Source organism: Athene cunicularia, assembly GCF_003259725.1.
Source record: "Athene cunicularia isolate RWA chromosome 1 unlocalized genomic scaffold, athCun1 chr1_part1, whole genome shotgun sequence".
Taxonomy (NCBI): domain Eukaryota; kingdom Metazoa; phylum Chordata; class Aves; order Strigiformes; family Strigidae; genus Athene; species Athene cunicularia.
In genome coordinates, this window is record NW_020799091.1 from 2,156,739 (window position 1) to 2,173,083 (window position 16,345).

At 44.7% G+C, this 16,345-nt stretch overlaps 1 protein-coding gene across 3 annotated transcripts in view; it reads right to left on the minus strand.

Moving 5' to 3' along the window:
• Positions 1-16,044, minus strand: part of GUCY2F (guanylate cyclase 2F, retinal) — a 50,965-nt gene extending 34,921 nt beyond the window's left edge. For 2 of the 3 annotated variants that reach the window (XR_003399679.1, XM_026861235.1), the window contains exons 1-8: positions 15,487-16,044; positions 13,770-14,572; positions 11,737-12,038; positions 9,805-10,159; positions 5,230-5,314; positions 1,942-2,038; positions 1,198-1,329; positions 280-360 (exon numbers count right to left, since the gene is read on the minus strand). Coding sequence is in view for 2 of the 3 variants with exons in the window: in XM_026861235.1 (XP_026717036.1) it covers positions 280-360; positions 1,198-1,329; positions 1,942-2,038; positions 5,230-5,314; positions 9,805-10,159; positions 11,737-12,038; positions 13,770-14,508 (1,791 nt within the window). In the remaining variant the exon portion in view is untranslated. The remainder of the gene's footprint in view (positions 1-279; positions 361-1,197; positions 1,330-1,941; positions 2,039-5,229; positions 5,315-9,804; positions 10,160-11,736; positions 12,039-13,769; positions 14,573-15,486) is intronic. The other variant, XM_026861248.1, reaches the window with a different exon arrangement.
• Positions 16,045-16,345: the final 301 nt, after the last annotated feature.

Below are 16,345 nucleotides of genomic sequence, written 5' to 3' on the forward strand. Positions count from 1 at the left end.
ACTCATTGTACGTTCAGCACTGCACCAGCTTTGAAGTGTCAGGCCCAGGGTGGGGTTTTGCAAGATGCTGACTCTGACACAGAGGTCATTGGTAACTTGGTCAGACGCACTCCTGAATGGTCCATTCTGCCAGATTTCACTGGGCAAAGGCTCATGGACAGCCATGACGCGGGATTCGGTGGATAAACAGGAGACAAGGAGAATAAAAATACCCTGCAGTCCCAAAAGTTCCCCCAAAAGAACCTTCCCTCCACATGCCCCATCATCCCCTGTTCCTACCTTCCTCAGGATGCTGGTGGAGCTTTGCCGCAGGTTGTGAACTGCTCCCGTCTCAAGTTTTTTCATCCACACCCAGTCTCCCTGTTCACAATACAGGCGGGTGAATGGCAGAGCAAGTCTCTGAGCAACAGTTGACACTGGGACCTAGGTCTGAATCCCAGATCCTTGACTTTGAAAGTATTTGGAGATTTGGGGATTTTCAATGTTTTTGGCAGTAGATTCTTCCTATACCACACCCGAGTAAAAATGCCCACAGCAAACACTCAAAAAATGGGGCAAGACAGGGTCAGAACTTCATGCCTGGAAGGTGTATTAGTATCTGATAAATAATGATAAATTGAATAAAAAGGAGAACAACTATTCAGAGCTTTTTTCTGACATAGTGATCCAGGTTATTTTGCTTCTTTTCAGGAAAAACTGCTATGCCATTTTTTTCAGAAAGCTGTGTTTTTTTGGAAAGAACTGATGGATGGCGTGGGTTTTCTTGGCCACTGCCTCTGCTTAAACTCTGTACAGTCCTACTGGCACAAAGGGAAATTTGATAACCTTTATTCTGTGTGTTTGGATCCTGTCTTGTAAGAAATGACCTTATCAGAGATGTCACCACCTAAACGCTGTCTTGTAAGAAAGGTTCTTCGTGGTGCCTTTAGGTGGTGACACCTCTAACAGAGACCAGACCTGGCAAGCTACATATGGACGTCAAATACCACCCCCACTACATGACTCCAAGCGTCAGGGTGAGGGTTGGGGTAGAGTCACCTTAAACACTGGTAAGTCCATGCTTGGGAGTAGCTTATTTTCACACATCAGCACTATTCCCATCCTGGGACCTACAGCACTGCGGCCCAAGACTTTCCTCACACGAGCAGCTCAGTGAACAGAGGAGGTGGGAGAAGGCTTCACCAGGTCCCTACCTACCTCATACAAAGCCACGTTGGAGGTTTCGTAGGTGGCAGCTGCACTTTTCAAGGAAAAAGAGCGGTTTGATTTCAGGCTTCTGCCGTCGGCTGCTACACTGTTTGCATCTGCCAGACTGTCCAAGGTCAGCCTCTGGAAGGCAAGGAAAGCAGGTACAAGACAGTTTAAGACCTTTGGATGTAAACCTCCACTCCAGCTCTGCCTCCAGGCATACATTTCACCCATGCTAGCAACCACCAAAACCTCTACAAAGCTCTTCAGGTTGACCCTGTTTAGCACCTTGAAACACTACAGCAGCACTTTAGGTGATGGAAATGCCACGGCATGGCTCTGGCCTGTGTCAAATGACCCTCCCCAAGGAGGTCCCCAGGTCTGGGCAGGAGCCAGCACAGGCCAGGAATGTCTCCCAGTAGGTAGTTTGGACACACTGTTTTAGAGGGTTAGATGGTTTACCTATATGGACATGAACTATGCTATGAGATCCAACCTCAAGAACAAAGAATAAGTCCTGGCTGTTAGAATAAACACAACCAAGGGTACTATTTTACATCCACGTAACAGATCTGACACTGCACGTGCATCTAATCTGAGACTCAAAACCACTCATCATATGGGAAATTTACTGATATGCAGGGGAAAATGAGGCAAACGGGGTTCCCAGATCTTCATGGATATGAAAATACCATACAGCAAACCTGTCTTTGAGTGTCCCACCAGATTGCTTTCACAAGTGGAAGGACTTACCTTTTTATGTAGCTCTGGGTTGATGAAGACAACATCATCCAAGGTCAGTATTATCTTATTAGGTCCCCTGAATAGCTGGCTGTTCAAGATATTATGCCTGGGAGATTTGGAGAGTCACGGTTAGAATTTTTAGGTAGGCAACCAATTTATACCACCTTTGAGTCCTCCACATCTGCCTTCCCTGCAGTATAAGGGAAGTGCAGCATGTGATGTGGCAGCAGGGGTGGACGTGGATGAAAGCAGTGCACAAATTTGATGTCCTAACTCGGAGTGAAATCCCCTGAGTCAAACAGCAAGGGTTATCCAATTCACTGAAAACAAAAGCTATAACCTCAAGGGGTCTCATCACAAATAGACACTTTGTCTGTCTGGTTACAAATATGAATTGGATGTGTATGCAATGCATACTTTGTTTTGTTCGGGTTTATTTTTCATATGCCAAATCGTTCTCCATTAGGAGAGAATAATGGGTTTTATTAGACCAGACAATCTGGCTGATGAGCAAACAGCTCTCAGGCACACCAGCCTTTCTTAAGGCCTGAAACTGAGCCACGGGAAATTTATAAAAGCTGCCTGGACACAAGTTACCATCATAACGTGGTGTCTAAATCTCTATATTGTAGCATGGTGCCGTATGAAGCACGCATCGATACCTCCTTGTAATGACTGCAAGGTGGTACAGAGGGAAAAGCTACAGGGGGTGAGCAGTTTGTCGTGCGTGGCATAGAGCAATGCAGCGTGGAGGTCTTGGAAGCAGTATTGCTGAGCTAGTACTGTTCCTCTTGGTCAGGAGTAATTAGATCAAGAAGAAGACTGTGCTGATTCAGACCTACTTCTTCCAGGACCTGAGCCAGATGGGATGTCTACCACGCACTGCGTAATAGAGGACAAATGTGCTTCTGGCATCTCCACAGGATGCTGCTGCCCCTTTTCCAAGGAATGATGCTTTGCACTACTCGATAGGCTACCAGATTTGCAAAGTTGCCATGGGTGAGAAAGAAAATTTAGTGTAGTCATCAGACCAGCAAAGACACTATCTGTTGCTTGACTGCATCCTGCTATTTGCCCCACTTCTCTCGAATTTACAAGGCAGAAGAGACCCAACAAGCAGCGGTGCACTGTCAAGGACTACGTGTTCATGGGATGGTTCAAACAAGCTTATATCCACTTCATGCAAATCAATATGAAACATTCCATGGTTTCATTGTTAGTTTTCAGCCGGGATACATTTGACACTAATACCCACCACATGGCCATTTTACAAACTCAGGGGAAGAGGCAGAAGTCACACCCCATCGTTTTGAACCCACTATTTCGACGGACATCAAGGTCTAACGCTGAGCACAAAGAACACTCTACTAGACAGCTAAAACCTCATGAAACAGGAAGAGAGAAGGGAAAGGAAAGCTCCCCCGCTGCCCTCAGCATCACTTGTTTTGTTTAAGGAACTTTGTTTACAGTACAGCAGATGTCTGATCTGCACACACTAAGACTTCTGATGAGCTGGGCAATGGGATGCCTTTAGCTAGCTATACTATAGAAGGAATCCACTTCACCAGACATCCATAGGTCACCACAATTTCCACTGCATGTGCTGCTCCAAGTATTTTAGAAGAGCATGGGCAGCTTTTTGGAGTTCGGAGGGAGCCTTGGCCATATGGCTGCCTGGGGTGATTTTTTATAATCTTTCTCCAACTTCTTTGTCGCAAGCCACCCAACTCATCTTCATGCTAAAAACTCATCACTTATGTACTTTTCACCTTGCCTGGTCAATCATATCTTCTCACCCAACCGTGGAGGGAAGCACCCCTCTGCCGAAAGCAAAGCACAGAGTGGAGTGACTCATCATTAAGGTCACACAGCAGATCCCTGGCAGAGCTAAGACCAGAGCTCCCACGTTTGAACTCAGACCATGCTGTGGTTTAAATTTAATTCCAGACATGCCCTTCCCTAACATAAATCGTTGTCTGAGTCATGCAAGGCTTTTTTTTTTTTTTTTTTCCCTTGCAGATGGCCATACATCTTTACTCATGACTGAGCCTTCCCAAGCACAGTCTGGTACTTGTGGAACAGCTTACAAGTAGAGTAGGCAGAAAGATTGTCTTTTATTTACGTAATGGTAGAGGCTGGTGGCCAAGGAAGAGAACAAGGCTTTAAAGTGCGGGTGGATGGAGGCAACCTTCTTGGTGCCTGCAATTATAAGATATCAGAAGCAGCTGTGTGTCATAAGTAAGGGAACTGTTTGGGGTGTTGCTTGCTGGGTGGCCTTATACCATCTGGGCTCGGAGGGATGATTCAGAAGTGGAGAGAAAACATGTTTGGGGAACATTTGAGAGGCAGAGCTGGATGGGACAATCCAGGAACCCTGTCTGCTGAGCTCACTGCTGTTGAGTAAATATGCCTTCTAATTTGACTCTAATTTCAGTCATGTACCACGCTGACATCATTAATGAGAGACAGATTACTCCAGGGGCCAGTTTGGAGCAGATTACTTTAGGTTATGGTCATAGTGTCATTACCAAAGAGCAACCCGTAGCTCCTGGACCACCCAGTCACTGCTGCCTCACATCCACCTTGGATATAAAGTTGGGATGCAAGTGTGACCTATGCAATTGTTGGAAACTGCCGCTTCCCCAGCAGACTACTCCATTTGCTCTGAAGATCCCATGCCCAGACTAATATATATGCAATGTGAATGGCCAGGGAGCTGGACTCCAGTTCAAAACAGGGAGTGAATCAGCTTGGTGATAAACACATATCCTAATTAATTACTCCCAACCCTCTCCAGAGATATTCTCTCTCTTTCTCTTTAGTACATGGAGAAAGTAAAGAGGGTCAGCCTAGGTGCTTCGTAGGAAACATGATTATGTTAGGGACAGAAATCCAGGAAAGAATGATCTGGAATAAGGAAAAAGACACTTAACATGGCAGCCCACTCAGTGTCCACCATGATGTGCTTAAAGCAGATTTCTGTCTTTGGTTTGTATGGCACAGTTTGCACTTCCAAGTGCTTCAGAGCCATCATCCAGCTAATCCTTCCAGTAACAGACTGCAGTGTTCTAAACCTGGACTGGATTAAGGGTAAAATGGCTCCTCCTGAGACTGCAGAACCAATGCTCACTGCGCTCAAGCCACTAGCACTTAATAAAGTGAAGAGATATGTAGCTGGAGAGCAAAGACCACAGTCAAACCTGGTGTGGTTCACATGGTCCAAACTGCTGGTTAAACTGCAAGTCTCCCACAGAAGCTCAAAGGGGCACCAAATCAAATATATACAGCAATTCTCACCTGATGAGAGAAGCCAGTCCCGCAGCACAAAGCATCAGGCCAAATGCCAGCATTGTTCCCAAAAACATGACTCTAGGCTCAATCCCTGTGCAAAGAGGGGAAAAGAATAAGCAAATTAGAAAATCCCTTTGATTTAGACAATAAAATTAAAAATATCAGCATCAAACCATTAGACTATGACTGCAAATATTCAGCCAGGAGAATGCTAGAAGACAGTTTTAATGCACAATTACTTGCTGACTTTATTTACATGAAACTTCAGCTACTTTAACTATTTATTTCCATGCACATTTTTCTTATACCAGACCTAGACCCCTGGATCAGTGGAAAAAGAGTTTTTCTTCAAGTAAATAAAGACTGGACTCACAGGAAAGTATTAGGTTTTAGAGTCAGCTTCTGCAAAGTTCATAACTTTTGAACATTTGACCCTCTTCTCTCCAGGAACTGAAACACTGAAGCAGTTCTATCATGCGGTACCAAACTAATGGACAGTGTGAGTCACCAGCCCATCTGGGATTTTTTTTTGTTCCCTGCTACAGTTTTCTAATGCTGAGGAGAACAGAAGAGGAGGAGAAGGTTGATGTTTTCTTCAACAGGCCCATCAACAGAAAGTACTGGAGACAGATACTTTGCTCATGACTGTCTTTACTGGGCACTAAGGAAAGCCGACATGAAAGGACGAGCTAAATTCCAGTGGGAACCATTTGCTGTCTCTGTCTCTTCTTTCTTCTTCTTCTTTTTTTTTTTTTTCTTTCTATTTTATTCTGTCGATATTCAGAGATCCTTAAACACAAGCAATCATGGAGGAATCTCGGTTGCTAAAAGGTTCATAACTCTATGTCACGCTTGTACCTAAATCACAGGCCTTTTGCAAGCAAAGAAACTTAGAGCTTCCCAGTGAAAGCTGCAGGCATTTTTGAAAATTGATGTCCTTTTCAGGAAGAAACAGAGCATTTTAGCTGAAATTTTCCTGCTGGGTTTGGACTTACTTTTTGCTTCATCCCAGGGCCCCAGTCCCTTATTTTCCTCACACATACACTGCAACACGGTGCCCAGAGAAGTTGTAAATCCTTGGAAGTGTTCAAGGTGTAGATGCCCCATCCCTGGAAGTGATCAGGGTCATGTTGGAGGGGGGCTTTGAGCAACCTGATCTAGTGGGGGGTTGGACTAGATGGGGAGGTTTGGACTAGGTGACCTTGAAAGCTCTCTTCCAACCCAAATTATTTTATCATTCCAGTGAAAGTTGTCCCTGCCCATGGCAGGGGTGTTGGACTTGATAATTGTTGAAGATCCCTTCCAACCCAAACCATTCTGGTTCTATGGTACTATGAATCTATATAAGAAGTCACTCTGCTTTCATGTTCCAGCCTGGAACTAGCCCTGTACACCTCATCTGAGAAGAAATCTGGGCACAGTAGAGTGGATACTTCACACCCGTTTCTCCACCTTACAGATAGCGTGGATGTAGACCAAGGTTTCACTTCACCAAAGTGCAATGGAGACACAGCCAGCTTTCTCCAGGAGGTTCTCACCTTGAGTACAGGAATGAACAAGACCACACCAAGATGACCTGGGGGACATGGTTTGTTCTTCATGCATGGACAAAGTCAGTCCCCGTAAGATCAGGTGACAGCAACCCAATGTTTATCCCTAGAAGTCACGGGAGCTGCCAAAGGTGTGCCCTTCTCCAGAAGGACTGGTGTGACTGTGAAGCCAGAACACATCCCATAAAGGCCTTGCACAATGTTAAATACCTGGAAAAGGTAGGACTGGACCAGCTTGGAGGCAGACTTGCAGGAGACCTAGTGCTCTAGGGCTGTGGTTGCCATCTAGGAAAGGAGTTGGTTTTGTTGCTGGGCAAAGGAGCAAATGCCTGCTGGGCAAACCAGTGATGAAATGTAGGGGTATGAAAGTCCCATCTCACGTCTCTTCATTGCCTTCTAGCATTTTCAGATAGAATCTGTAACCCAGACCACAGTGTGGTAGGAATCATGTGGAGGTCGTTAACGCTCTCTTCTGTATTCAGTCAGGGTTTTTTTTTTACTGGTGCTGTCTTTAGGATTCCTCAGGTAGCCCCCCAGAGACTCTGCTGTCTGAACAAATCTGCTTTGAGAAAGATCCTGAGAGATATTCTCTTGCTTATTGCCGTTGCGTACTATAACCCACAAGTGCCTGGCCTTAGAGGACTCTAAGGCAATGTGGTACTTGAAAGGCAGCACATAAAACCAAGGAATAGCAAAGGGTCTCTCCCTGATCATGTCCGTTGCTGAAGTAGGGGGCACAGTTACACATCACGACATGAGGACTCTTCCACAGCTGGAAAACACCCAAAGTCCATCTAATTTCATTCACTGAAGCAGTATCTGGTAAGCTGAGAGTAAGAGCTGGTTGGAGCACAAGATTCACACCGGGGTGAACGAGACACAGTAGAAATACAAGAGAAGTAAAAACCAAACACCCAGATAAACAAACCCGAAGGAATAGGAGATAGTGGAGGCAACACCAAGACCAGAGAGCTCATGTCAGTGATGGATGGACCATTGGAGGGACCATGATAATCCTTGAGGAAGCTCAACCAGAACTTTATAACTGAAGCCAGGTTATTGTGGGCTTACGGGAAAGAGCAAACTTACAGCATACTTGAGGGACTTGTGAGATTGAGTTAAACTCATTAGGGAATCTTTAAGGGGGTTGTGGGAGTATGTGAAACTTCTTATTGGATGCTTAGAGGAAGGGACAAAAATGGGGAAAGGAAGGGATGGGGATGGTATGGGATACCTGAGAGGATGGGGATGCTGGCCACACATAAGCACGTTGTGCATTTTTCCAGCCAAACCTTGCACCTGATCATCACAATCTGTCCTACTCTCTTCTTAAACCCTATTCCTAATTTTTTTTTTTTTTCCTTCCCTGGGTGAGTGTGTTCTCTGACTGTGTGTGACATTAGTAGACTACACGTCAACCTAACCGACGGGTAAGATGAGAAGTCCTAGAGCCTGCAACCCATGAGAGGCCACAAGTCTGGAGACCTGCGGACACCAAAGGGTTTGAGAGCTGGCTATGGGGGGATTACAGGTTTGGACCACCTACCAGAGGGTTCATTTGTATGTGTGCAGGAGCTGGCGTTGGGAGATCTGGTAGCAAGCTTGGACCCTGATTAGGTGGTGCATAAGAACAGGGTCAAGGCATTTGTGTTGTCTGTATGTCAGCAATGCTGGCTGTGGGCTGTGGAGCCTGTCAACATATTGCTTCCCTGTATGTGCCACTCTGTCGGTGACTGGCTGCATCTGCAGTGCGTGTGTGTGACTACATGTACTGGGAGCACCTTGCTCAGCCCCATTTCTGGTGGGTCTGGGGTCAGGAACCACAGCAGCCTGGCAGCTTCACATCCAACCCCCGCCTCCAACCCTAACTCCATACAAAAGCCAGACTGAGGCTTGGATTTAATTCTAGTCATAAAATTCAGTCTCTGAAATATTACTAATAATAATAAATTACCACTTCACTGACAAATGCCTAGAGCTTTATGCTTTTGTAAAGGTGCGAACATAAAATCTGATCTCTCTAAAAATCAGTGGGATTTTTCCATAGACTGCAATGGGATGCTAAATTGATATGCTGTTCCTAGTAGCAGTGCAAAATTAGATATGTGATAGCATTATATTTGTCTCTTCTATAGCTTGCCAGCTGCTGTAAGATCAGTATATCTCCACTGATTTAAACCAGCTAGGGCTGAGCCAAGGGGAATGTTTTTCTCAGCTGCTGAATGAAATATTCTGTAGATGTGGTTAATTTGGTCTGTTTAAGTCATATCCTGGAGCAGTAGGAGTAACTGCTTAGTATTATAAGTAAATATGTCAAGTGGAGGCTAAATATCCTACCCTGAGATTTTGGCTTCCCTGTGGACTTTAAAACTGCACCACAGTTGCCTAAAATTAAAAACAATAAGTAAAATCAGTGCCCAGACTCGCAAAGCCAGGTATCTCTGCTCCTAAGTCTTCAATTAACCACCTCTGTTGTCTTCTGTAACTGAAATTATTTTGAGTAATGATTATCATCTTTTCTTGATGAGGTGAGCTCTGATGATCCTTAAAGCCGCATAGCTAACTGGGTAGAGAAGGTGGGGTTAACCGGGAGAGATGGTGAGAACATCTGTTGTTGTGCAGCTCTCTTAGGCTGTCTTCAACACAAATCCTCTTAGTGCCCTGTCCCTCAGAAGGACAGGGACACAGTGCTGGTAGAGCCTCTGGCATATAGTGATTGCTCTCAAAACAGGCAGATGTTGACTGTTAGACCTGGAAAACCCTCTCCAGCACACAACAGTGGAAACAGCCTTATTGAACTAATAAGCAATAAGAGAGTCTTGTGGTTCAATAGTGGGATCTCTGCATAGGACTCCCATTACAAACAGGATGATGACTGTTTATATTAATTTCTTGAGTTTAGACTTTTCTCTTTGGGGAGCTCTAATTTAAAGGGGCAGTCATGCGGAGTAAGAGAAAAAATAAAATTAAAAAAAAAAAAAAAGAAGCATGGACCCAATGCATTTGACCCTGTTTTTGTTGTCTTTCTTACCTCCAGTGCAGAGAACATCTGGATCAAACCAACAGCTACAGTCTGGCTGGGGTGGAGCTCCACCAGGAAAGTGGATGGCCCGGCCTAGGGACTTCACAGAGTCTGAAGACATGTCCAACAAGTGGGTTGGGAGGAGATGGTTCCTAAAACCATCCGTGTCCAGTATCACATAGTTGCTCAGCCCCCTCCCACAGTTGTCTGTCTCTACCCAGTGACTAAATCCAGGGAAACTCAAGTTTTTTGTGTGCTCGGCTATGTTAGCTCCTGAAACACGGGCTCCTTTCCTCTGAGCATTGTCTATAGCCATTGCCATGAAGTAAATGGCATCATAGATTGTTCCAAAGAGTGGAGAAACCTAAAAAAAAAAAAAAAAGATAGAGAAATTGAGGTCAGGATATACCGCTTCCAACCTCTAGTTTGAGATTTGTTGCAAAAATATGTCCCACCAGCTAAGTTGTAAACTCAAGATCTGAGACTCTTGAGTACTGAGGCTCACAGAGTAATGGGTTTGAAGAATCTTAGGTTGAAGGTAGCTCTGAATCGACCCAATACATGTGTGACGTTGAATATCTGTCTTTTTCTCATGGTTGCTTCCGAAAATACAATTTCAAAATATTTTTAAAGCTATGTAACATTGTTTTATCATGGGAAAAGCCAAGACTCTGAGCCCGATGTTCAGCTGGCGTTTTATCACCACTTGCCTCAAAGCACTGCGCTAAAGCATCTTCCACAAATAGAAGATTGAAGTCAGAGGCTTGCATCCCTACCCAAGCAGGAAAAGTTTCATGCCCAGAGGATCGATCCTCTCTGTCACAACATCGTTTATTCCTAAAGTATAAAAATTACAAAGCAGAGCCACAGCAAACTTGTTCTCAGCAATACCATAGCCTTTTCTCCTTGCATTTCTCCCTGCCGTGCCAGACTTGATTTAGGAAACTGTAACTTTCCCCTCCCTTAAAAACGCACATGGTGGCTTTTGCAATCACATGGACATTCATAGTTGATAACCGAAGGGAGATTATAGACATACACTGGTGATAAAATGAGGAGTGCTTTCGGGAGTCATAGAATTTGACATCTGTGGTAGGATTCATTGATCAGACGTAGACACCTACAGTAAAGAACCCTACACTCAATATAGCTAACCTGGGCTCTCATTATAACGAAGGGAAAGAAAAGAATGCTTTCAAGGCATGATTCATCTCCTCCTGAAGTAGACATCCCTGCAGATCTAATAAATCATGCCTTAACAGTACTTGCAATTTTTCTGAAAGATCATAGCGAGATTTAAAGATTAGCTCAGCTGAATCCTGCAGCTCTTCACCAGTATGACAGATTCCCCAATTCTTCTTGTAATGTCTACAAGGTAGCAACTGACTTTTTTTTTTTTTTTTTTTTTTTTTTTTTTTTTTTTATATAGGCTACTGGTGACATTTAGATAATTGTGCTGGCAAAGAATAACTTTGACTATAGTGCTAAGAAGAGTGAGACAGCAACGATCCTAAGCATTTCCCTCTAGAAGCATCCAGTATTTTGCTCTTCTGTCACATCCCCCCAGATTGTGAGGCACGTGGACATATTATTTCGGTGCCTTACAAACTCCATGGACTTTATCCACCTTAGGAGACATCTCTTCAGCTTGGGCCTACTGCAGTTAGCATGTAGCAAACAAATCTGAGAGCCTCAGAGACAACCCCTTTGTCTTGAATTCCCAGCATGGTCCTGCAGTTGAACCAGCTGAGATAGGTTGCCAGGCATCCAGGAGAAATGTTCTTTACAAATTAATCAGACCACATCCGACTTTGACCATGTTTTTCTCAAAATAAAAGCATACAGTCTGGGTTGTCTCTCCCCTGTACTTTCTCTACAACTGCTGCTTGTCCCATGTCTCCTGTTGCCAGGTCCCAGAAAAGACAGAGAAAGAATATTTACCTCGGTGGCTTCCAAATCCCTGGTTATTTCACCGTTTTCTTTAGCTTCCCTGAATGCATCATAGAAAGTCCTTTCTCCAGACTCCAGTGTGATCGTGAGTACAGCGTCATATGCTTTCTGGAGCTTGCTGTCCTTATCAAAGATGTCAAATGTGTTGGTTTCATAAGGAAGGCTGTACAGTAAAGTGTCGTATGGAACAAAGACGTATCTTCCATCTGCTAGTCCCATTTCCAGAGCCTTTGTGAGTAAGGTGGCCTGTTCCTTCCCTCCAATGAGCACAGAATGCATGCACAGGAGTATAACTGAAACGCAAGGATCACAGACAGTGATGTTAATCCATTTGGGTTTTTTCAATGCAAAATAGCTCCCTCTGCCCCAATTAAAGAGTTGTCTGAATGGCTGTATCGGGTCAGACTCTAATGGTCCCCCACCAATGTTATGTGCTGAGGAAGTTGGGAGCTACATCAATTTTGTTCAACTTCTGGAGGTCTGCAACGTCTAGCAAAGGAGGCTACCCATTACCTGGTAAAAATAAAGGAGGTTCAAATAAAGGAGGTTGAGCATTACCCATTCCTGGAGCCATACAGAAGGAGGAGTGGAGAGAAATTTTGACAGAAGTGAGGCATGGGCTAACATGACGGGTAGTCATGGTCATTGTTGTCATTGACTGAGAGACATGAGATTTTCTGTGCCCAGAACACCACCATTAACAGTGCTCCAGCTCCACCCACTCACCCTGTCACCATATATACAGGTCTTAGGTTGGGCACTGTGTTGTGTTTCAACATCTGGTCCATGCTGGACTGCCCCAGAGTCTGCATCTTTGCCTGCAAAATGCCAGGGGCCAATGTCCCCATGTCTGGTGGGGAGATCTGAAATACAAGTGTTTAACAGGCTTTCCACAGTGCTCACTAGCCCTTTATGAAAGATCTCCTGGTCTCGTGATCTTTCATTCAAGACAACGTTTCAAAACTCAGCCAGTGAGAGGAGTAAAGCAGGGCGATGATGGGAAGGAAAGTTGCAAAGGAGACCTGTCTGTTACTGAACCGGGAGGGAACAGCATCTCTAGAGTTGCTGTGGTCTCTCCTTAGGAGAAAAAGCATCCACTGGCAAAGTACAAGCTGAAGTGAGCAAGAGCTTTTTCAGGTTGCTTAATTACAGGAAAGAAAGGGGTAGTTCTAGGCAGTGATTCATCCCATACCATAGCAGGGAGCTTAAGCTGGTCAGATGAATCATGTTTGAAGAGGGACTGGTTCTCTCCATTGATTATGAAAGAAGCCCATCATCTCTAACTCACATGGAGAGCTGTGATGGTGATGAGATGAAACCACCCAAGGTGGCTTTGGTCTCAAACATAGATTTGAGCACTGATAAAACTCCAAGTTAGACAGCACCTTGCTACCCTTGTTAGTTTTGGCATAAAAGTCCAAGTCTTAGCTAGAATGCATCCTCGTCTGGATTCACAGTGCTGACTGCAGAGGTGTACGTCCAGGATCAGAGCTCCGTCACAGACTTCCTAACAAGGCTCTGAACCAGAACATGACTTTTTTCACACATTTTCTCAAGAGGAAAGAAGATCATTCTTTACTACGTGCTGTACATCAACAAGGGCCCTTCTGCTGCTTTGGTATGTGATGTGTAACACTGGATTTCACTTCTGATACCTTCACCGAACACAGATCGCAAGGACATCACCAAAACATGAGATTTTTGATAATCCAACACATCATTAATATTAAAGCTTCCTATATAACTCTCATTACACTTGACAGAGTCAAACACAGACACGTCTATTAAATATTAATTTTTCAGGCAAGCTGGATCCAATCTTTCATATTTTAGAAGACTATTTTCCCCTTTCTCCATCACATACAAAATGCCCAGCATTCTTTTACATGAAGCCCTGGATCCATTAAGGTCAGAGATAAAATTCTGCTTGACTTCAAAATTTCATTTGTTAAGCTATGCCTTTTGGATAACAATGCAGTCCTACCCTGGAGAAAATAAAAAGGCATGAGACTCAAAGCACTTACTTTTAATACCGTCAACTTTTTTAATCTCATTCCAGGTGTCTTCAATGCCTTTTTCTCCTTTATGTATGGATGTAACAATGCCTACGGGAAGCCCCTCGTTCCTGAGTGCACTTGCTAACTTGTTGGCTGTGTCCATCCAAATATCCTCATTGGAAGCAATGATGCCAACATGAGCCCAGTTAAAATAATTCATTATTGTAAACAAAACTCGGGTTGGAGAGGGTAGTGTCCTTGCAAATGTAGGGTGGCGGATGGTGGAATCCAGATTATAGTTGATGCACATCCATGAGAAGATGGCTTTATTCCAGTTTTCCCCTATAAGTGTGGCCACCTCACAGAAGCCAGGGTTCAGAGGGCCTATGAAAGCTGAGGAATACTTTCCAATGTCAATGAATCTAACCAGAGCTCTTGATGTCTCACATTCTTCTTGCAGGACCACATAATCCAGCCTGCGGCCAAGATCTAGTGAAGGATCTTTGTTTATTCGTCCCACTGCTAACCTGGCAGCCAGGTGGGGAAAGGCTTTGGAAAAGAAAGGGTCACAGTTCCAGGGCCCAAGCAGTCCAATTTTAAAACCAGAACAATATGCTGGAGAACAAAGTAGGATTATTCCCAACAGTAGCCACCAGAGAGCCTGGAAAAATGTCTTGAGTGAATACCCAGTGTTGAACTGATGCAATCTAACGTGCCTTGACAGCACCCAGAACAAGCTGTTAGGACACAGGAGGAGAAATGACATTGTTTTACAGGTGGGTAGATCTGTGCTGAGTTCTTCAGGAAGCCAGGCAGTGCATTACCAGCGGCTGAAAGAAAAGTAGATTACAGTTGCCTTCCGGTATACGTATTTGTTCAGTGCATGTAGATACAGCTGAGTCAGCCCAAATTACACAACGGTTCTCAAGGTGCGTGTCTATGAGGTGCCAAAGCCCTGCACAGACACGTGGACCTGAACCACACAAGCCACTGCACTGCACAGACAGGCAGTCAGTCGGACATCCCATAAGCCCTTAGATGCACACTTAGAAAAACATTTTAAAAAGCTTTGCGGGATAGTCTGAAACCAGGCAGCGAAGAGTGAGTCTGCTGTGTTTGCAGCAGTAAACACAGCCTGTGGACACACTATGGTTTTGGTTCTGCAGAAGGATAATTCCCAAACTGCACAAACACACATACAAGAAAATAAAAAGGTGAAACACACTGAGCCAGCAACTTGTGCCAATCGAAAAACCCCCAGTGAGTTTTGAATATGAATCAGAGCCCATACAAACATAAATATATTCACACATGCACACGCATATACAGACGCATATATACATATACTTAGAGATACATATGCATGTGCAGATGATTTTAAAACTTTCTGAAAAGGTTTTTCAAGGACAACTCATGGCAGAGTCTCTTCAACCTGGCAAGAAGAAAGGTGGATAAACAGGTGATCACAAAACGAGGGAAAAGAAGGATTATGGTTTGATTTTAGATAAAGAACTGTTAAATAACTGTCATGGCAAAAGCTTTGTCTTCACTCTTGGCTTAAAATATTCTTCGTTGACTAGGAGCCATAGGTTTCTCCTGGGGAATAACAACCTCAACCAGGCTCAGAATTTGCAAACCCACAACAGTCTCCCTGCCATCCGCAGTGTCACCCTGTGGCTTAGAAAATTTGCCAATCCAAGCAGGTTTGTAATCTAAAAATAGCAGGCCCCTTACACCAGCTTACCTGTTCATTACTGGAGAAGTATTTTTATCCCGGATTCTCAGCCACCGAGACATGCAACGCAGAGCACCGCAATGCAGCTTGTGCTGTAAATGCCCCTGCAGATCCTCTAGCCTGATGGAGAGGGACCCCCAGAAGGAGCCACCCACCAGCGAAGCAACTTCTCACCGGTGGCAGTGGCTATCCTTGGACGTGGGTCCCGCCTCAAGGATAGGCGATGCATGGTCAGCCTCCCATGCAAGAGCGCTTGGGTGCCCACCTCCTTCAACTCCTTGCTTGCATGGGTCACTCCAATTGGGTGGGTGCTCTGGGACCCTCCACGCCGTGTCAAAAGCTTCCTATGTCCCTTTCAGTGAGGGCCATCCTTCTCCTCCAGGGTTTCATGACTTGAGGTACATCACAGAATCACAGGACCAACTAGGTTGGAAAGGACCTTGAAGATCATCTATCCTCCCAAGTCCTTCGTTTCTCAGTGAAGGTCTTGCAGAGATCCAAGGCTGCTTCACTCTGAAGTGCTTCCGTGCAGAGACGTACTCATATCTAACTTAGTAATTGTAGGGATGGCATGTTAAAGCTCTGCCCTTGGATTAGTGGGATTTAGCTCCTGGGATCTGCCCTGTAGAACAGCTCCTTAAGTCTCTCTGTACCACAGCAGGGATAGCTCCTCTTCTGCCCTGTAAGCAGCAGAGACGAGAGCTATTTTCGGTTTGGGGTAAGCAGAATATTCAATTTCGGGCTTTACCATCCTGCTGATGTGTTACATTCCCCTTTCCCCCATTTTTTTTCTTGTACCCATCATGAGACACACAGAGATTTTTACACCTGCATCAAAGTCTTCTTGGTTATTTTCCTGGGCTCTCCA